Consider the following 17,382-nt stretch of genomic DNA (forward strand, 5'->3'; position numbering starts at 1 on the left):
TGTGAACAGGGACTGAGTGTGAACAGGCAGAGAGTGTGAACAGAGACAGGAGTGTGAACAGGCACAAAATGTGATCAGGCAGAGAGTGTGAACATGGACAGGAGTGTGAACAGTCACAAAGTGTGAACAGGGACAGGAGTGTGAGCAGGTGCAGAGTGTGAGCAGGTGCAGAGTGTGAACAGGCTCAAAGTGTGAACAGGCAGAGAATGTGAACAGGGACAGGAGTATGAGCAGGTGCAGATTGTGAACAGGGACAGGAGTGTGAGCAGGTGCAGGAGTGTGAACAGGTGCAGAGTGTGAACAGGTGCAAAGTGTGAACAGAAACAGTGTGTGGTCAGGTACAGTGATCAGGTGCAGATTGTGAACATGTGCAAAGTGTGAACAAGTGGAAAATGTGAACAGGGACAGGAGTGTGAACCAGTGGAGAGTGTGAATGGGGACAGGAGTGTGAGCAGGTACAGAGTGTGAGGTACAGTGTGTGAACAGGCACAAAGTGTGAACAGGCAGAGAGTGTGAACACGTGCAGAGTGTGAACGGGTGCAAAGTGTGAACAGGCAGAGTGTGTGAAGAGGGATAGGAGTGTGAACAGGGACAGGAATGTGAACAGGCACAAAGTGTGAACAGGCAGAGAGGGTGAACAGGTTCAGAGTTTGAACGGGTGCAAAGTGTGAACAGGGAGAGAGTGTGAACAGGGACAGGAGTGTGTGTAGGTGCAGAGTGTGAACAGGCGCAAAGTGTGAACAGGCAGAGAGTGTGAACAGGGACAGGAGTGTGAACAGGCAGAGAGTGTGAAAAGGGACAGAGTTTGAATAGAAACAGCATGTGAACAGGGACAGAGTGTGAACAGGGACAGAGGGTGAACAGGTGCAGGAGTGTGAACTGGTGCAGAGTATGAGCAGGTGCAGAGTGCGAACAGGGACAGCGTGTGAACAGGGACAGTGTGTGAACAGGTACAGAGTGTGAGCAGGCGCAGAGTGAGAACAGTCACAGGAGAGTGAGCAGACACAGAGTGTGAACAGGTGCAGAAGTGTGAACAGGCGCAGAGTGTGAATATGGACAGTGTGAACAGAAACAGCGTGTGAACAGAGTGTGAACTGAAACTGCGTGTGAACTGGGACAGAGTGTGAACAGGTACAGAGTGCAAGCAGGTACAGGAGTGTGAACAGGCACAGGAGTGTGAGCAGATGCAGAGTGTGAACAGGCGCAGAAATGTGAACAGGTACAGAGTGTGAGCAGGTGCAGGTGTGTGAACAGATGCAGAGTGTTAACAGGGTCAGAGTGTGCATGGGAAGAGGAGTGTGAACAGGGATGGAGTGTGAACGGGTACAGTGTGTGAACAGGTGCAGAGTGTGAACCGGTGCAGGAGCCTTTTTGTGGCTTTTCCCAAATCACAAACCACAGTCAGGCCAGAGGTTCCACTTCTTCCACATTATAATGTTTAAACACCGTGAAGTTGGCGGGTTGGTGAGATGCTCAATCCGTCTCATCTCAGGGAAACGCAGTGTTCGTCTTTATTTCCCAAGACGTGGATGTTGCAGGCAATGTTTCTCTTTAAATGAGTTCACATATTGCTGGACCTGTCCAGGAGCCACCACATTGAGGCAACTGTGAAGAAGACACACCAATGCCTCGACTTTCTAAGGAGTCTGTGGAGATTGTGTGTGTCATTGGATCCTCTACTAAACGTCCACACAAGTACTATGGAAAGTATATTGAGTGCTTGCATCTCTGCCTTGCTTGGGAATTCGACTGCACAGGAGCACAGATCCATCGCTGGCTCTGACCTCCAAGGCATCTACGCGAGGAGCTGCCTCAAGAAGGAGGCAACTTCATAAAGGACTCCCCCCACCCCCCCCACCATTACCCTGCTCACAACCTCCTCTCACCGCTGCTTCAGGCAGGACGTTCAGAAGCACCTCTGGGTTGAAGAACAGCCTCTTTACAGACTCTTGATCCTCCCCTTGTTCCCTGAATCTCTGTGGCACTCTTGAAACTGCACTTTGGTTTCTTCCATTGTGTAATTGTGAACATTTATTATCTGCCATGCATATTTCTTCCCATACATTATGTGTATGACGATCATAATCAGGCAGAAACAAGCCCTTCTGCCCATCGAATCAGCATTGACTTGTTTACATCACAGAAACCACAGCCCCACCTTGATGAAGGGCTCAGGCCCAAAGTGTCGGCAATGTATCTTTGTCTCTTGTGAGAGCGGCTGAGTTCCTCCAGCATTTCTATGGGTTTTTATTCCAATCACAGCACCTGGAGACTTTCGTGTTTCACCAGCCTGCTGGGTTTCTCCAGCGTTGTGTTTTTACTTCGATCACAGTGTCTGCAGACTTTCGTGTTTAACTCCAAGAACCATTTCTTAACCTCAGGCATTCAATTTGACAGTGAGAAAGAGATGGTCACAAACAGCAAAGTTCTACATTTCTTTATTATGTATTCCTGTAAATGCGACTGAAGACTTCAGTTACACACTGCGCGTAATAATGGTTAGGTTGTAAGCTTCAGACAGAGATCAAAAAGGCGCCATACTGTGCTGAAATGCTGGCAGGCGGTATTTACAAGGTGCAGTCTATAATCTTGTGTTTCTCTCTGCTGATATGGCTTAAGGCAGCTTTGATTACAGATATTCTGCAAGAGGGATATTGTGAAATGGAGCTCAATTTCATGGTTGGGCTGTCTGGATCTAGTCAAACTCTACCATCTCACTCAGAAAAATCTCTCACTTCTGTTAATGATTAAATTATTTTCCGTTCGTTACTGGGAAGGTCTGTAACCCATTCCTGTCCCAGTATATCGGCTTTCCAATATCATTCACACTCTCTCTTGTTCTCTCTCTCTCTCTCTTTCTCCCTCCCTCGTATTCCCCTTCCTATTTCTCTCTCACTCTCTCTCTCCCCCTCCCCCTCTCTCTTCATCACCGCCAATCGTTCTCCCATCCATGAAGCATATATGGACCTGGAATGGTCGCGACATGAAGCATCGACCTCGGTTTAAGAGATGAAGACACTCCCTCCCTCATCACATCTGGTCTGCGACTTGTTCCTGAGCAAGCCACCTTGGTCCCCAGGATGTGAGGACATTGATTGCTTTCTTGGTCCCGTTACACAGTCAATTGGAACCAGTCCACAGGCCACTGATCACTTCCTGCGCCACGCTAATCCTCGAGAGCCCAAGACAATAATTGTCTCTGGTAATTAGTGCAATGGGGAGGAAGGGGGAGGGGGTGTAATGGTAGTACAGTGTGAATGGGAAGGATTTAGAATTGGGCAAATCTTCAATGCTGTGTGGAGATTGAAAGAAATTTGAAAATCTGCAGATGCTAGAAATCCAAAATAAATTCAGTAATGACTGGTAAGACTCAGCATCTGTGGAGAGAGAAAGAGAATGTCTTTGGCCGATCATCCTGATCAAAGGACCTGTAAGGTTAAGCACAGCTTCCCCTTCCACAGATGTGTTTTCAGCATTTTCCAGTTGTAAATCCTTTTAGGAACAAGCTGCATTTGTGGAATTTGATTTGATGCACCTCATTCTGCCCTTGTCTAGGGAACAAGGTTCAACCAAATGGATAAACCAACTATCTCCTAAAGCTGGGCCCAAGAGAGGGAAAGTAGTTTCGAATGGATCGGATCCCGGGGCAGATTCCATAGGCTGTCCTGTCCCCTCTCCCTGGTGGCATTATCTTGCTTTACAAAAAAAAAATCTGCAGATGGCAGGAACCCAAAATAAAATCAGAAATGGCTGGAAGCACCCAGGCAGTGAAAAAGGGACAAGCTCAGTTGGGGGAGGGCATTGGGATGGGGACATTGAGGTAGCCCTGGGGCACGGATACCAGGGTGAACTGTGAGACCCTGGGTCAGGTATGTTGGAACCCACTGGGTCCATGACTGTGTTGAGTCCTACCTTTGGATGCCCTCAGTGGGGTTACCAAGAAAATCTCTCACCAGACGCTGCCTGACCCTATGAGTGTTTCCAACAGATTCTGTTTTTATGTAACCTTGCTCTGCTATCTGCTGATTCCTGTGTGTGTGTGTGTGTGTGTGTATGTGTGTGTGTGTGTGTGTGTGTGTGTGTGTCTGTCTGTCTGTCTGTCTGTATGCGCACGTGCACATGTGTGCACGTGTCTTTTTCCTGCTGTTGTTTCAGCTAGTATCTGTGGTAATGCTTCCTGGTCCGACTGCCCCTCTGTCTGAAAGGACGTGATTGGCGGGGGCCGCTGGGGCTTCTCCTGTCGTTGTTGAAGACCCTGTCATAGGCTTGCCTGTGTCCGACCTGTCTCGCCAAAAGATCACAGGGCCAGTACTCCTCGCACTTCTCTCTGTTCATTTCTTGCGGGGACTTGTATCTCAGCCTGCAAAGGGAGAGAAGGAAATGATTCACCCAAGCACTTTGCAGGGAATGACCTAGCATTTATTAGCAGGCCCTTCAGCCCATCTGTTCCATTTGGGTGCACCTTCCCTCTCCATGGGTTCTGGAATATGAAGAAGGTCAGTTGGGGGTGGGAGGGGGATGTGGGGAGGGGAGGTGGAAGGAGAGTCTATTCTGGCAGGGGAACTCTCTTGGGGAAGTTCATTTGCAACTAGCCAATATTAAGATAGAAATCATCTGGAGAGGCTCACTGTTACAACGCCTGTGACTGGGATTTGAATCCGATGCTGTTTGTAAGGAGTTTGCACATTCTCCTCATGGGTTTTCCTCCAGGTGCTCCGGTTTCCTCCCACCTCCAAAACCATACAGAGGTTGTAGGTGAACTTAGAAGGGCCTGTTATCACGCTGTACATCTAAACTCAATTCAATTAAAATCTTTGTCCACGGACTATCCCAAACCACAATAATTCTTTGCTGAAATCAAAAGCCCAAGATTGAAGGAATCGGTGATTGGCCCCTCTAACTTGCATGACCCCTGCTTGCCCTCCCAGACCCCACATCACCCCAGTCCCCTTCACACAATGGCCAAGTTCCACATTTTCAGCTCTCGCTGGGTTCCTCCCCCGAATAATCTTTTGGACTTATTGCTGGTTATCCGATGCTCTTTGTCCCTGGTCTGGCATTCACACACACACACACACACACACATCTCATGTTTACCCCAAAACGCCCTTCGCTATGGTAATCACCTCCCACTCTCGAACCTTCACTTTCGGCTCTTCCCTGCCCTTCCACCTCCACCTCCCATCTGCCCAAGAAGGAGAATCAGTAACCAGAGACCATTGGTTTAAGGTTGGGGGGGAGCGGTGGAGATATTTAAATTTAGGTGTAGCAGTTAGCGCAACACATTTACAGCATTACCAATTGGGTCCGGGGGTTCTCCCCGTGTCTGAATGGGATTTCCCTGGGCTCCGATTTCCTCCCACCCTTCAAAACGTACCAGGGGTGTAGGTTAAAGGAGTGTAAATTTGACAGCACAGACTCGTAGGCTGAAATGGCCTGTTACATAGTGAGGCCCCAATAGCCTAGTGGCCCCGTAAACCAGGGGGTGTGAATTTGTTCCTCACTGGGGACTCAGTTATGCGAGGGGTGCTGGACAAAGTGGCGACTCTCTGTCTTCCTTATTATTTAAAACATTAAATTTAAATTTTTAAAAATTTATTGACAATATGATCGAAGTCAATTGAAGCCAGTCCGGCCCAGCCTCGGGTGCGGGAGGTGTGACACTCAGTCGCCACCGGTGCAGTTCACAGCAATGCGTCTGCAGCTGTCCTGGCAGCACCCAGTTCTGGAGTGGCTGCGCGTTGATATACTGTAAATGCGCTGGTTTCTCGAACAAAGCAAATGCGCATAATTGCACGGCAAGATTCGAGGCTTTAAACCAGTGGTTCTCAACCTTTTATACCCTGCACACAAAACTCAAAACGGTCAACCAGTTTACCTATCTCGGCTGCACCATTTCATCAGATGCAAGGATCGACAATGAGATAGACAACAGACTCGCCAAGGCAAATAGCACCTTTGGAAGACTACACAAAAGAGTCTGGAAAAACAACCAACTGAAAAACCTCACAAAGATAAGCGTATACAGAGCCGTTGTCATACCCACACTCCTGTTCGGCTCCGAATGATGGGGCCTCTACCGGCATCACCTACGGCTCTTAGAACGCTTCCACCAGCGTTGTCTCCGCTCCATCCTCAACATCCATTGGAGCGCTTTCATCCCTAACGTCGAAGTACTCGAGATGGCAGAGGTCGACAGCATCGAGTCCACGCTGATGAAGATCCAGCTGCGCTGGGTGGGTCACGTCTCCAGAATGGAGGACCATCGCCTTCCCAAGATCGTGTTATATGGCGAGCTCTCCACTGGCCACCGTGACAGAGGTGCACCAAAGAAAAGGTACAAGGACTGCCTAAAGAAATCTCTTGGTGCCTGCCACATTGACCACCGCCAGTGGGCTGATATCGCCTCAAACCGTGCATCTTGGTGCCTGACAGTTTGGCGGGCAGCAACCTCCTTTGAAGAAGACCGCAGAGCCCACCTCACTGACAAAAGGCAAAGGAGGAAAAACCCAACACCCAACCCCAACCAACCAATTTTCCCCTGCAGCCGCTGCAACCGTGTCTGCCTGTCCCGCATCGGACTTGTCAGCCACAAACGAGCCTACAGCTGACGTGGGCTTTTACCCCCTCCATAAATCTTCGTCCGCGAAGCCAAGCCAAAGAAGACTACTTTAATTTTTCATAAAAGTGTACACCTCACCATTAGTGGAAAAAAAGTAATATGTTCAGAAGAGGTTTTAGTTAAATCATTTACTGCAAGTGTATTTCAATGCAATTAAAGCCGGGAATACACTAGAACACACACTTCATATTCAACTACTACCATCTCAAACACACATTCAACATAACGAGTTTATTTTTTCAAACCAACTTTTTAATTATTTCCCAAAACAGTGGGAGGGGAGAGAACGAGAAAGAGAGAGAGAGAGAGAGAGAGAGAGAGAGAGATGGCTTCCCCATTAAAACCCTTTCACCTGTCCCATTTCTAACCCTGTTACAATGAACCCGGCTGTAAGGAACGGTGCTGATTTAGGGAATTTGTGACCTCTGTCTGCCTTGTCTGCCGAGATAATGAGCAGAGAAGAAGGCAGGCTGGAAAGATAGGAATAATTTACATTTAATAGCACTAATCTCATTACCCAGTCCCAGAAACAACCCTTGGATCAGCAGAATTGATGGTACTTGTTCAGCCCAGGTGAAAGGTCATCTTGGATTGCCGGGTCTTGGGTGGGCTCCGACTGGCAGAGGTTCCTGTTGTCTGAGTGCATGTCCCCATTCCACTACTGCCCCACTCAACCCCAATAAAATCCCATGCCGGGGAGCCCAAGTGTCAAAAGGCGAGAGGGAAGGTGATTCTGGTCAGAGCAAGACAGCGGGGGGGGGGGGAGGGGGGGTTCTGTGAGAAAGACTGAGAGAGAGCAAGGAGGTGAACCAGGTAGAGTGAGAGAGCAAGGAAAGGAGAGTGTGTGTGTGTGTGTGTGTGTGTGTGTGTGTGTGTGTGTGTGTGTGTGTGTGTGTGTGTGTGTGTGTGTGTGTGTGTGTGTGTGTGTGTGTGTGTGTGTGTGTGAGAGAGAGAGAGAGAGAGAGAGAATGAACTGGCTCTCTTGTGGTGATATGTTTCCTCCATTGTATATAGTTATCATTTTCGGTTGTATATATGGAGCTGGCCACAGATTACTCATACCTTATGACTTCTTACCCGTGGTCTTGGGCCATATAGGTCAAGCCACCTCTCCCTTCCCTCCATTCCTATCCTGGGAACTGGGCCAGCAAGGTTCTTCTGTGTATTAAAGACTATCATTTCCTCAGCTTGTCTCTGTGTTTACTGGTAGTGCCCAACCTGAATGGTTCCAACCTTCTGATTTGCCATCACCATTCCAGTCCATGCTTTCCTCTTCCTTTAGTGTCTTTGATACTTATTCTGCAGGAGTGAAGCTCGGGGGAGGGTGGTCTAATTTGTGGGGTTCGGGCATTGTGTGAGTACAATGGGGGCAGGTCAAACACGATGCCGGTGAGAGATGTGACATGTCACGCAGGGCAGGGCAAAGCTCTCCCACTTCATGTCATGTCCACTCCGCTCTGACCACCAGACATAGCTGGATGCGTGAGGCGGTGGGGAGAGGGTCTTCCCCGAACCCCAGCTCCAGCCAAGACAGATGATTGGGTGTCCGCCATCCCACACCGTGGGCCTGTGGAGAACTACCCCCGAGGGGTAATTGGAAGGAATCGGGTGAAGCTGATGCTAAGCTTGGTGACACAAGGCTTGGGGCAGGCCCAGCATGGAGGCAGACACATCCTCACCAGTCCGTACCAGTACTAGGGCCAGGGCACTTCACTGGCTCTCGCAGGCCCTGACCTCATGCTCTCATCCACTCTCAATCCTGATGAAAGGTTCCAGTGTTGGTTTGATTCTTATTCTTGCAATTTAAAATAAATTTAGCATTTTAATTTTTTCTACAAAATATCTGTTTCTGAAAATCGAATTAGCAATTTTTGGGGGTTATAAGTAGTTGGCTTTGCTTAAGGTGCCTAAGGCCCTGGCCTTGAGACACGTGACATCCAATGACACCCAATTAACCTACAACCCCCGGTACGTTTTTAGAGGGTTAGCACCCGGAGGAAACACACGCAGAGGCAGTCGAGAATTTACGAACTCCCTACGGACAGCGCCAGATTCAAACCCCGGTTACTGGCACAGTAACAGCATCTTGCCGACCATTACACCAGCAGGAACCGTGGATGTATGGTACAGGTTGCCACAGGAGGTGGTCGAGGTGGGCACTATTGCAGCATTTATGGAATGTTCAAACGGACCCGTGGGTTTAGAGGGATATGGGTTAAACGCAGGCAGGTGGTCGGCATGGGCTAGTTGGGTGGAACCAACGACTGCCTGATTGGAGCCAGCAATGTCAAGCTGAGCCCAACTCTTACGCCAACCCTCCCTCTGAGGCAACAGACACTGGGATATTTTTTTTTCCCCCATTGTATCTGCAATCTGGAAAGTTCTGCCTGATGTTGGGGAAGGGGAGCAAGTTGGGGAGCAAGACGTAGGGTCAAAGACTCCAGGAGAGAGACATTGGCCTCATTATCCACCCGAGAACCCATGGAACTGGAGGGGAAGCAATTCACCTTCCATCCCGAGGGACTGCCTGAGAGTACCCTGGGGAAAATACGGCAGACAATTGTGCCCAGTTTTCAGAGAGGGAAGCTGATTCCTTCCCACCCCTGCAGGCCAACACATCAAAGGGCAGTGACCCTAGCCAGTCCAGAAGTGAACCCTAGAACCATAGAACATTAGAGCACAGAAAACAGGTCGTTTGGCCCTTCTAGACTGTGCTGAACCATTATTCCACCATCCCACTGACCTGCACCCAGTCCATATCCCTCCAAACACCTCCCAACCATGTACCTGTTCAAATTCTTCTTAAATGTTAAAATCGAGCCTGCATTCCACATCTCAGCTGGCAGTTCGTTCCACTCCCCCACCACTCTCTGGGTGAAGAAATACCCCCTTTTGTTCCCCCTAAACTTTTCCCCTTTCACCCTTAACCTATGTCTTCTGGTTTGTATCTCTCCTCTTTGGAAAAGCCTTTCTACATTTCCTCTGTCTCTCCCCCCTCATAATTTTAAATACCTCTGTAAAATCTTCCCTCATTTTTCTACACTCCAGGGAAAGTCCTAACCTGTTCAGCCTTTCCCTGAACTCAGTTCCTGAAGTCCGGGCAACATCTTAATAAATCTTCTCTTTACTCTTTCTATCTTATTGATATCTTTCCTGGAGTTAGGTGCCCAAAACAGCACACATTTCTCCAAATTTGGCCTCATCAATGTCTTCTACAACTTTACCATAACATCCCAACTCCGGCATTCATTGATTTATGAAGGCCAACTGCTGCCTGTGGGTTTAGAAGGAGGGTGACTCAGAATATTGAACAAACCTTTCCCAGAAATAGTTCTGCTTCGCTGGTCTCATGAAAGAATTTGCATCTCTCCTTCCAAGGAACAGGACTGAAAGAGAAAGGAGTCAAATCAATGCAACTGGTGACAGTTTTCAGAAGGAAAATCAGAGAGCAGACCCTTAATATTCCTCTCAGAGCATGGCCCCTTTAAGCTGGCAGTTATGGTCTCAGTATTCCCCTTTCTGGTGGGTCGCAGATTATGTTTGCTTCACTGCCCTTGCCCTGACATCCCTGCCCCAGCAAGTCCCAATATCTCTGTCTCAGATTGTAACAGTTGTGTCTGCTCCTTTGTGAGTGCCCCAGAACGCACCCATGTCCCTGCCTTGCCATGTTCCAATGGCCCTGTCCCAGAGTGAGAGTGTCACTGGTTCCATTTGATTCAGTGCCCCTACCCCAATGGGACCCAGTGCCGGTCTTGTTATCTAGAGGGTCTCAGTATCGGAATTTCTCCCAGTATCTACACCTGACTGTCCCCCACCCCCCCCCCCCCATGTTCCTTCTCCATGTCAAGGACTGACTTTTAGTTCTTGCTCCCCTCCAGTATGAGACCCTATAGTTATCACAAATACAAAAGCCAACGTACCATCATCTATCTCGTTGGACTCTGAAGAATCTGTAATGAGAAAAAGCTGTAATTAGTAACCCTCATAAACACAACAAAAAAGAACAAAGTTCACTTTTATGTAAATAATAAACATAATTGGGTTAGCTCCAAGAGCTCCAGTTTCCTCCCACCCTCCAAAAATTTAAATTTAAATGTAGACATACTTAAATTTAGGCATACAGCATGGTAACAGGCCATTTCAGCCCACAAATTCGTACCGCCCAATTTATACCCCATTAACCTACAATCCCGGTATGTTTTGAAGGGTGGGAGGAAACCAGAGCCCCCAGGGGAAACCCATGCATACATGGTGAGTATGTGCAAACTCCTTATAGACAGCGTGGGATTCGAACCCCAGTCACTGGTGCTGTAACAGCATTATGCCAACCATGCCGCTCTAATGTAAGGAGTTTGTAGGTTAGTTGATGTATTTGTGCTGCTCGGGCTCATGGGCCAGAAAGGCCTGTCACCCTGCTGTATCTCTAAAAAGGAATATTCAGTGCTAATGCAATCCCTGATGTTCTCTGTGGCTTCCAGCATTGCATTAAATGTTTGCACGATTGGCCTGCTACACTTCATAATATTTTTTTCCAGAATGTGGTTTCTAGGAATTTCTACTCTCCCTGTCAGTGTGTGATGAAGAAAAACCAAGAGCTGCAAAAAGAGTGAAAAATAAAATGGAAATTATTGGCAAGCTGAAATGAAACATAAAATGCTGAACAAACTTGGACACATGGAGTATTTCTGTTCAGGTGAAGCCAGGATTGCCATGAAGGTAAGTAGCTGTTGAAGACTGGAAGATCCTAGTTGTCTGTCACTTTAATTCCCCATCCAGTCCCACTCTGGTCTACGTATCTGTGACCCCCTTCCCTAATGCGTATCTTCTTGAGTATTTATTTGCACTAACAGTAAGTGGTAATTCTGTCTCACCCACAAGAAAAAGAATCCCAGGATTGTATGTGATGTCACGTAGGTACTCTGGCAATAACTCTGAACTTTGAACTAATGCTGAGATTTAACATAAGCTTGAGAGCAGTCATTCTCTTCCACCTGCATTACTTGTCGCATTTCAGATGATAGCAGATTCAAATTTTTTATTGTTTTTTAAATCTTCATTAACATTGTTCTTTTTCTCTTAAACCAGAACTTCGATCACATTTTTTTTGCTTCACTCCTCTTTCTCTAACTTCCCTACCAATCATGTGGCTGGACCAGTTTATCATCAAGGCATCCCTGACATCACCCAATCAGAGATATTGCTTTACGCTACCCATCCCTGAAAATTGTCCTCTCTTTGTCCTCATTCTGAGCGAGGATTTGACATGAAATGTTAGAAGCAGAAGGTGCCTGGCCTGGCCGGTGTGGTCTATTTTGGGTAACATAGCAGTTAACCCATCATTGCATTGTTACAGTGCCTGCACTGTCTGTAAGGAGTTTGTGCATTGTGCCCGTGTCTGCATGGGTTTCCTCCAGGTTCTCTGGTTCCCTCCCACCGTTCAAAACATGCAGGGTTTATTGGTCAATCGGGTGCAATCAGGTGGCACGGACACATGGGCTGGAAGGGCCTGCTTCCATGTTGTTAGTTTAATTTTTGTTAAAAATTAAGAATATTTTCCTTGGCGCATTTTGAACTTTGGAATGATTGACATTTGCAAAACGTTTTTCACAACCTAAGGAAGGCGTAGGGAGTGGGCTTGGAGGTTTGGTAAAGGAGGGTGTACTTACCTCTGGACAAGCCAGCTGAGAAACGTGTTCAAAGTTCCACTTACTAAACCTTCAAGCCTTCATATGAAGGATACTGATGCAGAAATGGGTGAGATTCCCTGGGATGGACAAGGGTTCATGGAGAATGGTGCTGTACCCATCTGTGGCTTGATATTCAGGATATATTTCCATGTACGCCTTTGGTTTCAGAGGGTAAAATTCTTTGGTTACGTGGAATGCACAGAGAAATCTTGTGCCCTTATGATTATTTTTTTAGATTTTTTAGACATACAGCACAGTAACAGGCCCTTTCGGCCTACAAGCCAGTAATGCCCAATTGACCGACAACCCCGCTATATTTTGAACAGCGGGAGGAATCCGGACACCCGGAGGAATCCCACGCAGACATGGAGAAAACGTGCAACCTTGCTGTACTCGAACCCAGGTGGCTGGTGCTGTAAGAGTGTTGTGCAAACCCTGTCATCCCATGATAATGGGATTCACCCTACAATGCACCAAACAGAGGAAGTTAGGAATCTGGCTGCATTCACAGACTGAGGGGTTAATGGGAATCAAGAGTGCTCTACTGATTCAGAAAGCCTCAAGCTTGACTCTCTGAGAGGAAATGCCACCTCCCCGCTGCTGGTGTGTATTTCCTGGGATTTCCCAATTGCAGCTGGGACTGTCCCTGTTCCAGTTGCCTCAGCTTCAGAGCTCCCTGTGCCTGCCCTAAGGGCACAGTCCAGTCGCGGTCCAGGCCAAGCCACCAGTCTCCAGCCTCAGGACACCATCCATTCTCGTTTTCACAGTCTGCTGGTTTTTAAAATAGGAACGTCTTGGAGCTAAAAGTAACGAACCAGGAAACTACAAGCAGCAAATAATTGAACAGGCACCATTCGTGTTCAGGTGTGACCCCTCGTGACTGAGACAGATCTGCATTAATCTAGAAAAGATCAGCTGTTCCACCTTGTATACTAACATTGATTTGCATAAAATTTAGAGTCCTTTTATGGACTATTTTCGTGCTCATTAAATCTTTTTATCTTGACCATTGAATGTATTTATTTATGTACATGGTTTTCCTTCGGTACATTTTATAGATTGAGCAGAACAATATGACCTATTTATGTCAAAGCAGCCCAGGTTTTTTCGATTGGGGGTTAAAGATCTTGGATTTTTTTTTTCTTTTTTATCATTATATGCTATTGTTTTTTTTTTGAAATGTACTTGTGTCCTTCATACTTAGTAACCCTGTGTTCTCTGTACAGGGTGAGCCCGCTCTATAAAACTCAATCAAAAGATTGAAAGAGAGAGTGATCTGTACCAGCCCTTGGCCCCTGTGATCAGACATACAATGAACGTTCGTCACTTTCCCCATCCTTGACCTGACGTAGAGCTGCAAAATGAGCCATTGATATTGACACCAGATCTTGTTGAAATGTTGGACACCAGTCCTTCACAGTTTTCCGAAATGGGGGTCACATTGAAGACACTAAAAGTACCAACTCCCCCAGTACTGCCCCTCTGACAGTGCAGACTCCCCTAGTACTGCCCCTTTTTTTAACACATCTATCATTGCACAAATACACCAGAGTCATCAAGCAATTACTCGACCTAAAACAAGGCAACTATACGATTATATTAAAATGTTACCATCCACGTTGAGGATGAAGTGCACACCCCACAGTTCCCAGCGCTCCCGAAACCCTTCCATGGATCTAATACAGCGCATGGTCTCTTTCCAATGACACCTGGGCGCAAACATATGCCCGGAAGATCCCCAGCACTTTGTGAGTGGGGCTTTGAGCCGCTCGCTTCCGGGATCCTCGAATGGACAGTTTAGCCAGACCCAGGAGTAAGGTGACCAGGACATCCCCCTCCTTTCAAGTAGGAGGGTAGGGCTGAAATGTGACCAGAACGTGAGGAGCAGCCTCTTCAGAAAGGCAATGAGGGGCTGCAACTTCGCAAACCCAACGTACATCTGGTACCTGGTCTCCTCCAGCCCACAGAAGGGGTACACAGCTGGGAGATCCGGGTACCAACTCAGAAGCTTGTTGCAGGGCGCCGCTTGGTGTAATACCCTCCACCCCAGGTCCCCGATGTACAAGGGCTGGATCCCTGCATAGAGCAGCCACCACTGAGGACCGCTCCTGATTGGTAAATGGCAACACCGAGTGCCACGGCAGTGTACGGGGGCAAGGAAGTAGAAGGTGTGGAGCAGTAACCAGTACAGGAACCTCCTCCCCGCCCCTTTGGATCAATTTAGATAAGTTAAGTGAGGTGCAAATTCATGATAGATGGGGTGTAACATGGATATAAATGAAGATCTATGTATTTGAGTAAGAAAACCCGAAAAGTAGAGCATTATTTACCAGGAAGTGTTGATCTACATAGGGAACTGGGTGTCCTTGTACACCTGTGGTGAGGGCAAACACACAGGAGAATTCTCTTGCTTCTTTCTTAAAAGGGTGACACCAGGTTTTTGACATCCATCCAAAGGAGCAAATCGGGCTTTAATTTAATGTCCCAACTGGGCGTCCGACAGCGCAGCACTCCTCCAGTACTACCCGTCCCACAGTTCAGGGCTCCTCCGATACTCGCCACCCTGTGCCAACAAAATACTTAAACCCCTCAGCCTCGAATCATCTTAATTATTTTCAATCCTTGTTTCAAAAATTTTTTAAAGATCAATATCAAACATGCAACCCAGCCAAATAAAATCTTCTCATTTTTCAGTGGCAGGTTTTTGGGCAACGGTTCCTACCTGTCACACAAACTGCTGTCAAGGCACAGAGGCCGAGGAGAATCAGGGTCCGCATCTTGTTTCTGCTATTGATCTCGCACCGTGTCTCCAATCCACCAACAAGCTGGCCTTTGGGCTGTGTGAGAGAACCTGTGCTCCAGCGACCCTTATAGAGGAGCTGTATTGACTCAGTGGAGCGAACTCTGACGAATGAGGGGTGTGGGCACATTTTTGGCAAGTGGTCCCATAGGACAGAGGAGCGTTTATGAAAGCATCTTCTGCAGCCAAGTCGGCTCGGCAAGACTTTCTTGTTGCAGGAAAGTATTTGTTTGGATATCAAGAAGGCCTGGATTCATGCAATGGTGAAGGTGTGGGTTTATAAGGGAGGGGAGGGCATGGTGGGGTGGGAGTGCTTGTTTGGGACTTGTTTGGGTGTGCTGGAGGGCAGCCAAATCAGTTTTAACTCCTTATGGGTTGTGCTTTCTATACAGAAAGCACAGCCTCTGGAGTTAGCTGCGGTTACTCAGTAAGAGGGTGGAAGAGGCAATGGATGGGGTGAGAAGGGAAGGGGAATCATTGAAATCCATCATCTTCACGCAAAAGGCCCTGGAGTAAAATATCCAGGGACATATTTCTGTTTTTCCTTTTTAATTTTTAAAACATAGAGGAGGGTAACAGGCCATTTCAGCCCATGCCACCCAATTAACCTACAACTCCGGTATGTTTTGAAGGGAGGGAGGAATCCGAAGCCCCCCCCCCCCCCAGGGAAGCCCCCAGTGCTTTCTCATGCAGTGCTTTCTCAGCATTGCCTGACAGGGACACTCTCTCCATGCAGTCTCCCAATAGTGTGAATGCCATCCAGTATTGCTCCACATCATGTACAGTTTGCCATCTCAGCCCTTCTGAGTGAGGATCACCACACACAACCCCCCCACCCCCCACCATTCCACAGGCTGTGTAACGCTCCTTCGGAGATGTGAAGATTCTCATCTCAGTGTTGCGAATTTAAAATATCCTCATAAATCCGGGGCAGGCGCAAGACGTGTGCAGTCACAATGTTTGATGGGCTTGTTCTGAGAATAATTCTGCCAGTTAACTGTGAACCGCTCTCGAATTGCTTAGAATTTCAAAAGGCTTCCAAGCCCAGCTGAGTACATCTGTTGACTGTTATTCAGTGCTGAAGAGCTCAAAACTGGCACTTAAAGCCTCATGGATGACAGGGTGAAATCTCCCTCCACTGCCTGCCCCTCTTTAACGCTGCTTGCAATCATCTGTTGGAAGAGATGCTCAGAAAATTGGAAGTAATACTCTTCACGGATCATTAACACAGACGCACCACAAGAATGCATGTTTAGCCCACTGCTTTACTCGTTATACACCATGGTTGTGCGGCCAGGCACAATTCCAATGCCATCTATACAGTTGTCAGCAGATTCACAAACGATAATGAGGAAGTGTACAGGAGGGAGATGGATCAGCTTGTTTAATGGTGTAACGACAACAACCTTGCGCTCAACGTTAGCAAAACCAAGGAGATGATTGTGGACTTCAGGAGGAAGTCAGGGGAACATGACCCAGTCCTCATTGAGGGCTCAGTAGTGGAGAGGGTCAAGAACCTCAAGTTCCTGGGTGTCAACATCTCCGAGGATCTGTCCTGGATCGATGGAATCACAAAGAAGGCTCGCCAGTGAGGTGTCTGAGGAGATTCGTTATGTCATCAAAGACTCTCGTAAACTTCGATTAGAATTAGATAAAATAGGGGAAAAGATACCTGAACACATATTATATAAATGGGACGAAAAATTGGTACAACATAGAACTTCTCCAGTATTACACCATCTCCTCAATATATGGAAGAAGATTCATGTAGAAAGAAATAAAACAAATTATCAATTACCAAAACTAATATTGACGCAAAATAAGCTACTCCCTTTTACAATAGACAACCTTTCCTTTAGAAAATGGGGAAAAAAAGGGATTAAAAGAATAGAAAATTGTTTTTCAGGAAGTAGATTCTTATCCTTTGAACAAATGAGAGATAAGTACAAAATAACTGCAGATACAGCGCTAGCATATTACCAACTGAGATCCTACTTGAAAGATAAATTAGGAAGCAATTTGAGTTTACCAGAGGGAAGTAACCTTGAATATGTGATTACAGATACAATGTTAATCAAAAGATTTATAACAAATATGTATATTAAACTGCAAGAAAAGGAGAATGAGGAAACAAATGGTAAAACTAAACAAAAATGGGAACAAGATTTAAATATAAAGATAAAAAAGGAAACATGGGAGAAATTATGTTCTGGAACGATGAGAAATACAATAAATACGAGGCTGCGTATGATACAATATAATTGGTTACACAG

At 47.0% G+C, this 17,382-nt stretch overlaps 1 protein-coding gene across 1 annotated transcript; it reads right to left on the minus strand.

Annotated features, from left to right (window-relative positions):
- Window positions 1–2,422: 2,422 nt before the first annotated feature.
- mgp (matrix Gla protein) lies at window positions 2,423–15,349 on the minus strand. The gene is made up of 4 exons (XM_069909587.1): window positions 15,032–15,349; window positions 10,543–10,572; window positions 9,939–10,008; window positions 2,423–4,360 (listed from the first exon to the last, which is right to left on the minus strand). Exons 1-4 carry the CDS (start codon window positions 15,237–15,239, stop codon window positions 4,156–4,158), a joined length of 513 nt encoding a protein of 170 aa, XP_069765688.1. The 5' UTR covers window positions 15,240–15,349; the 3' UTR covers window positions 2,423–4,155.
- Window positions 15,350–17,382: the final 2,033 nt, after the last annotated feature.

This window comes from Narcine bancroftii, chromosome 13 (genome assembly GCF_036971445.1).
Source record: "Narcine bancroftii isolate sNarBan1 chromosome 13, sNarBan1.hap1, whole genome shotgun sequence".
Lineage (NCBI taxonomy): Eukaryota > Metazoa > Chordata > Chondrichthyes > Torpediniformes > Narcinidae > Narcine > Narcine bancroftii.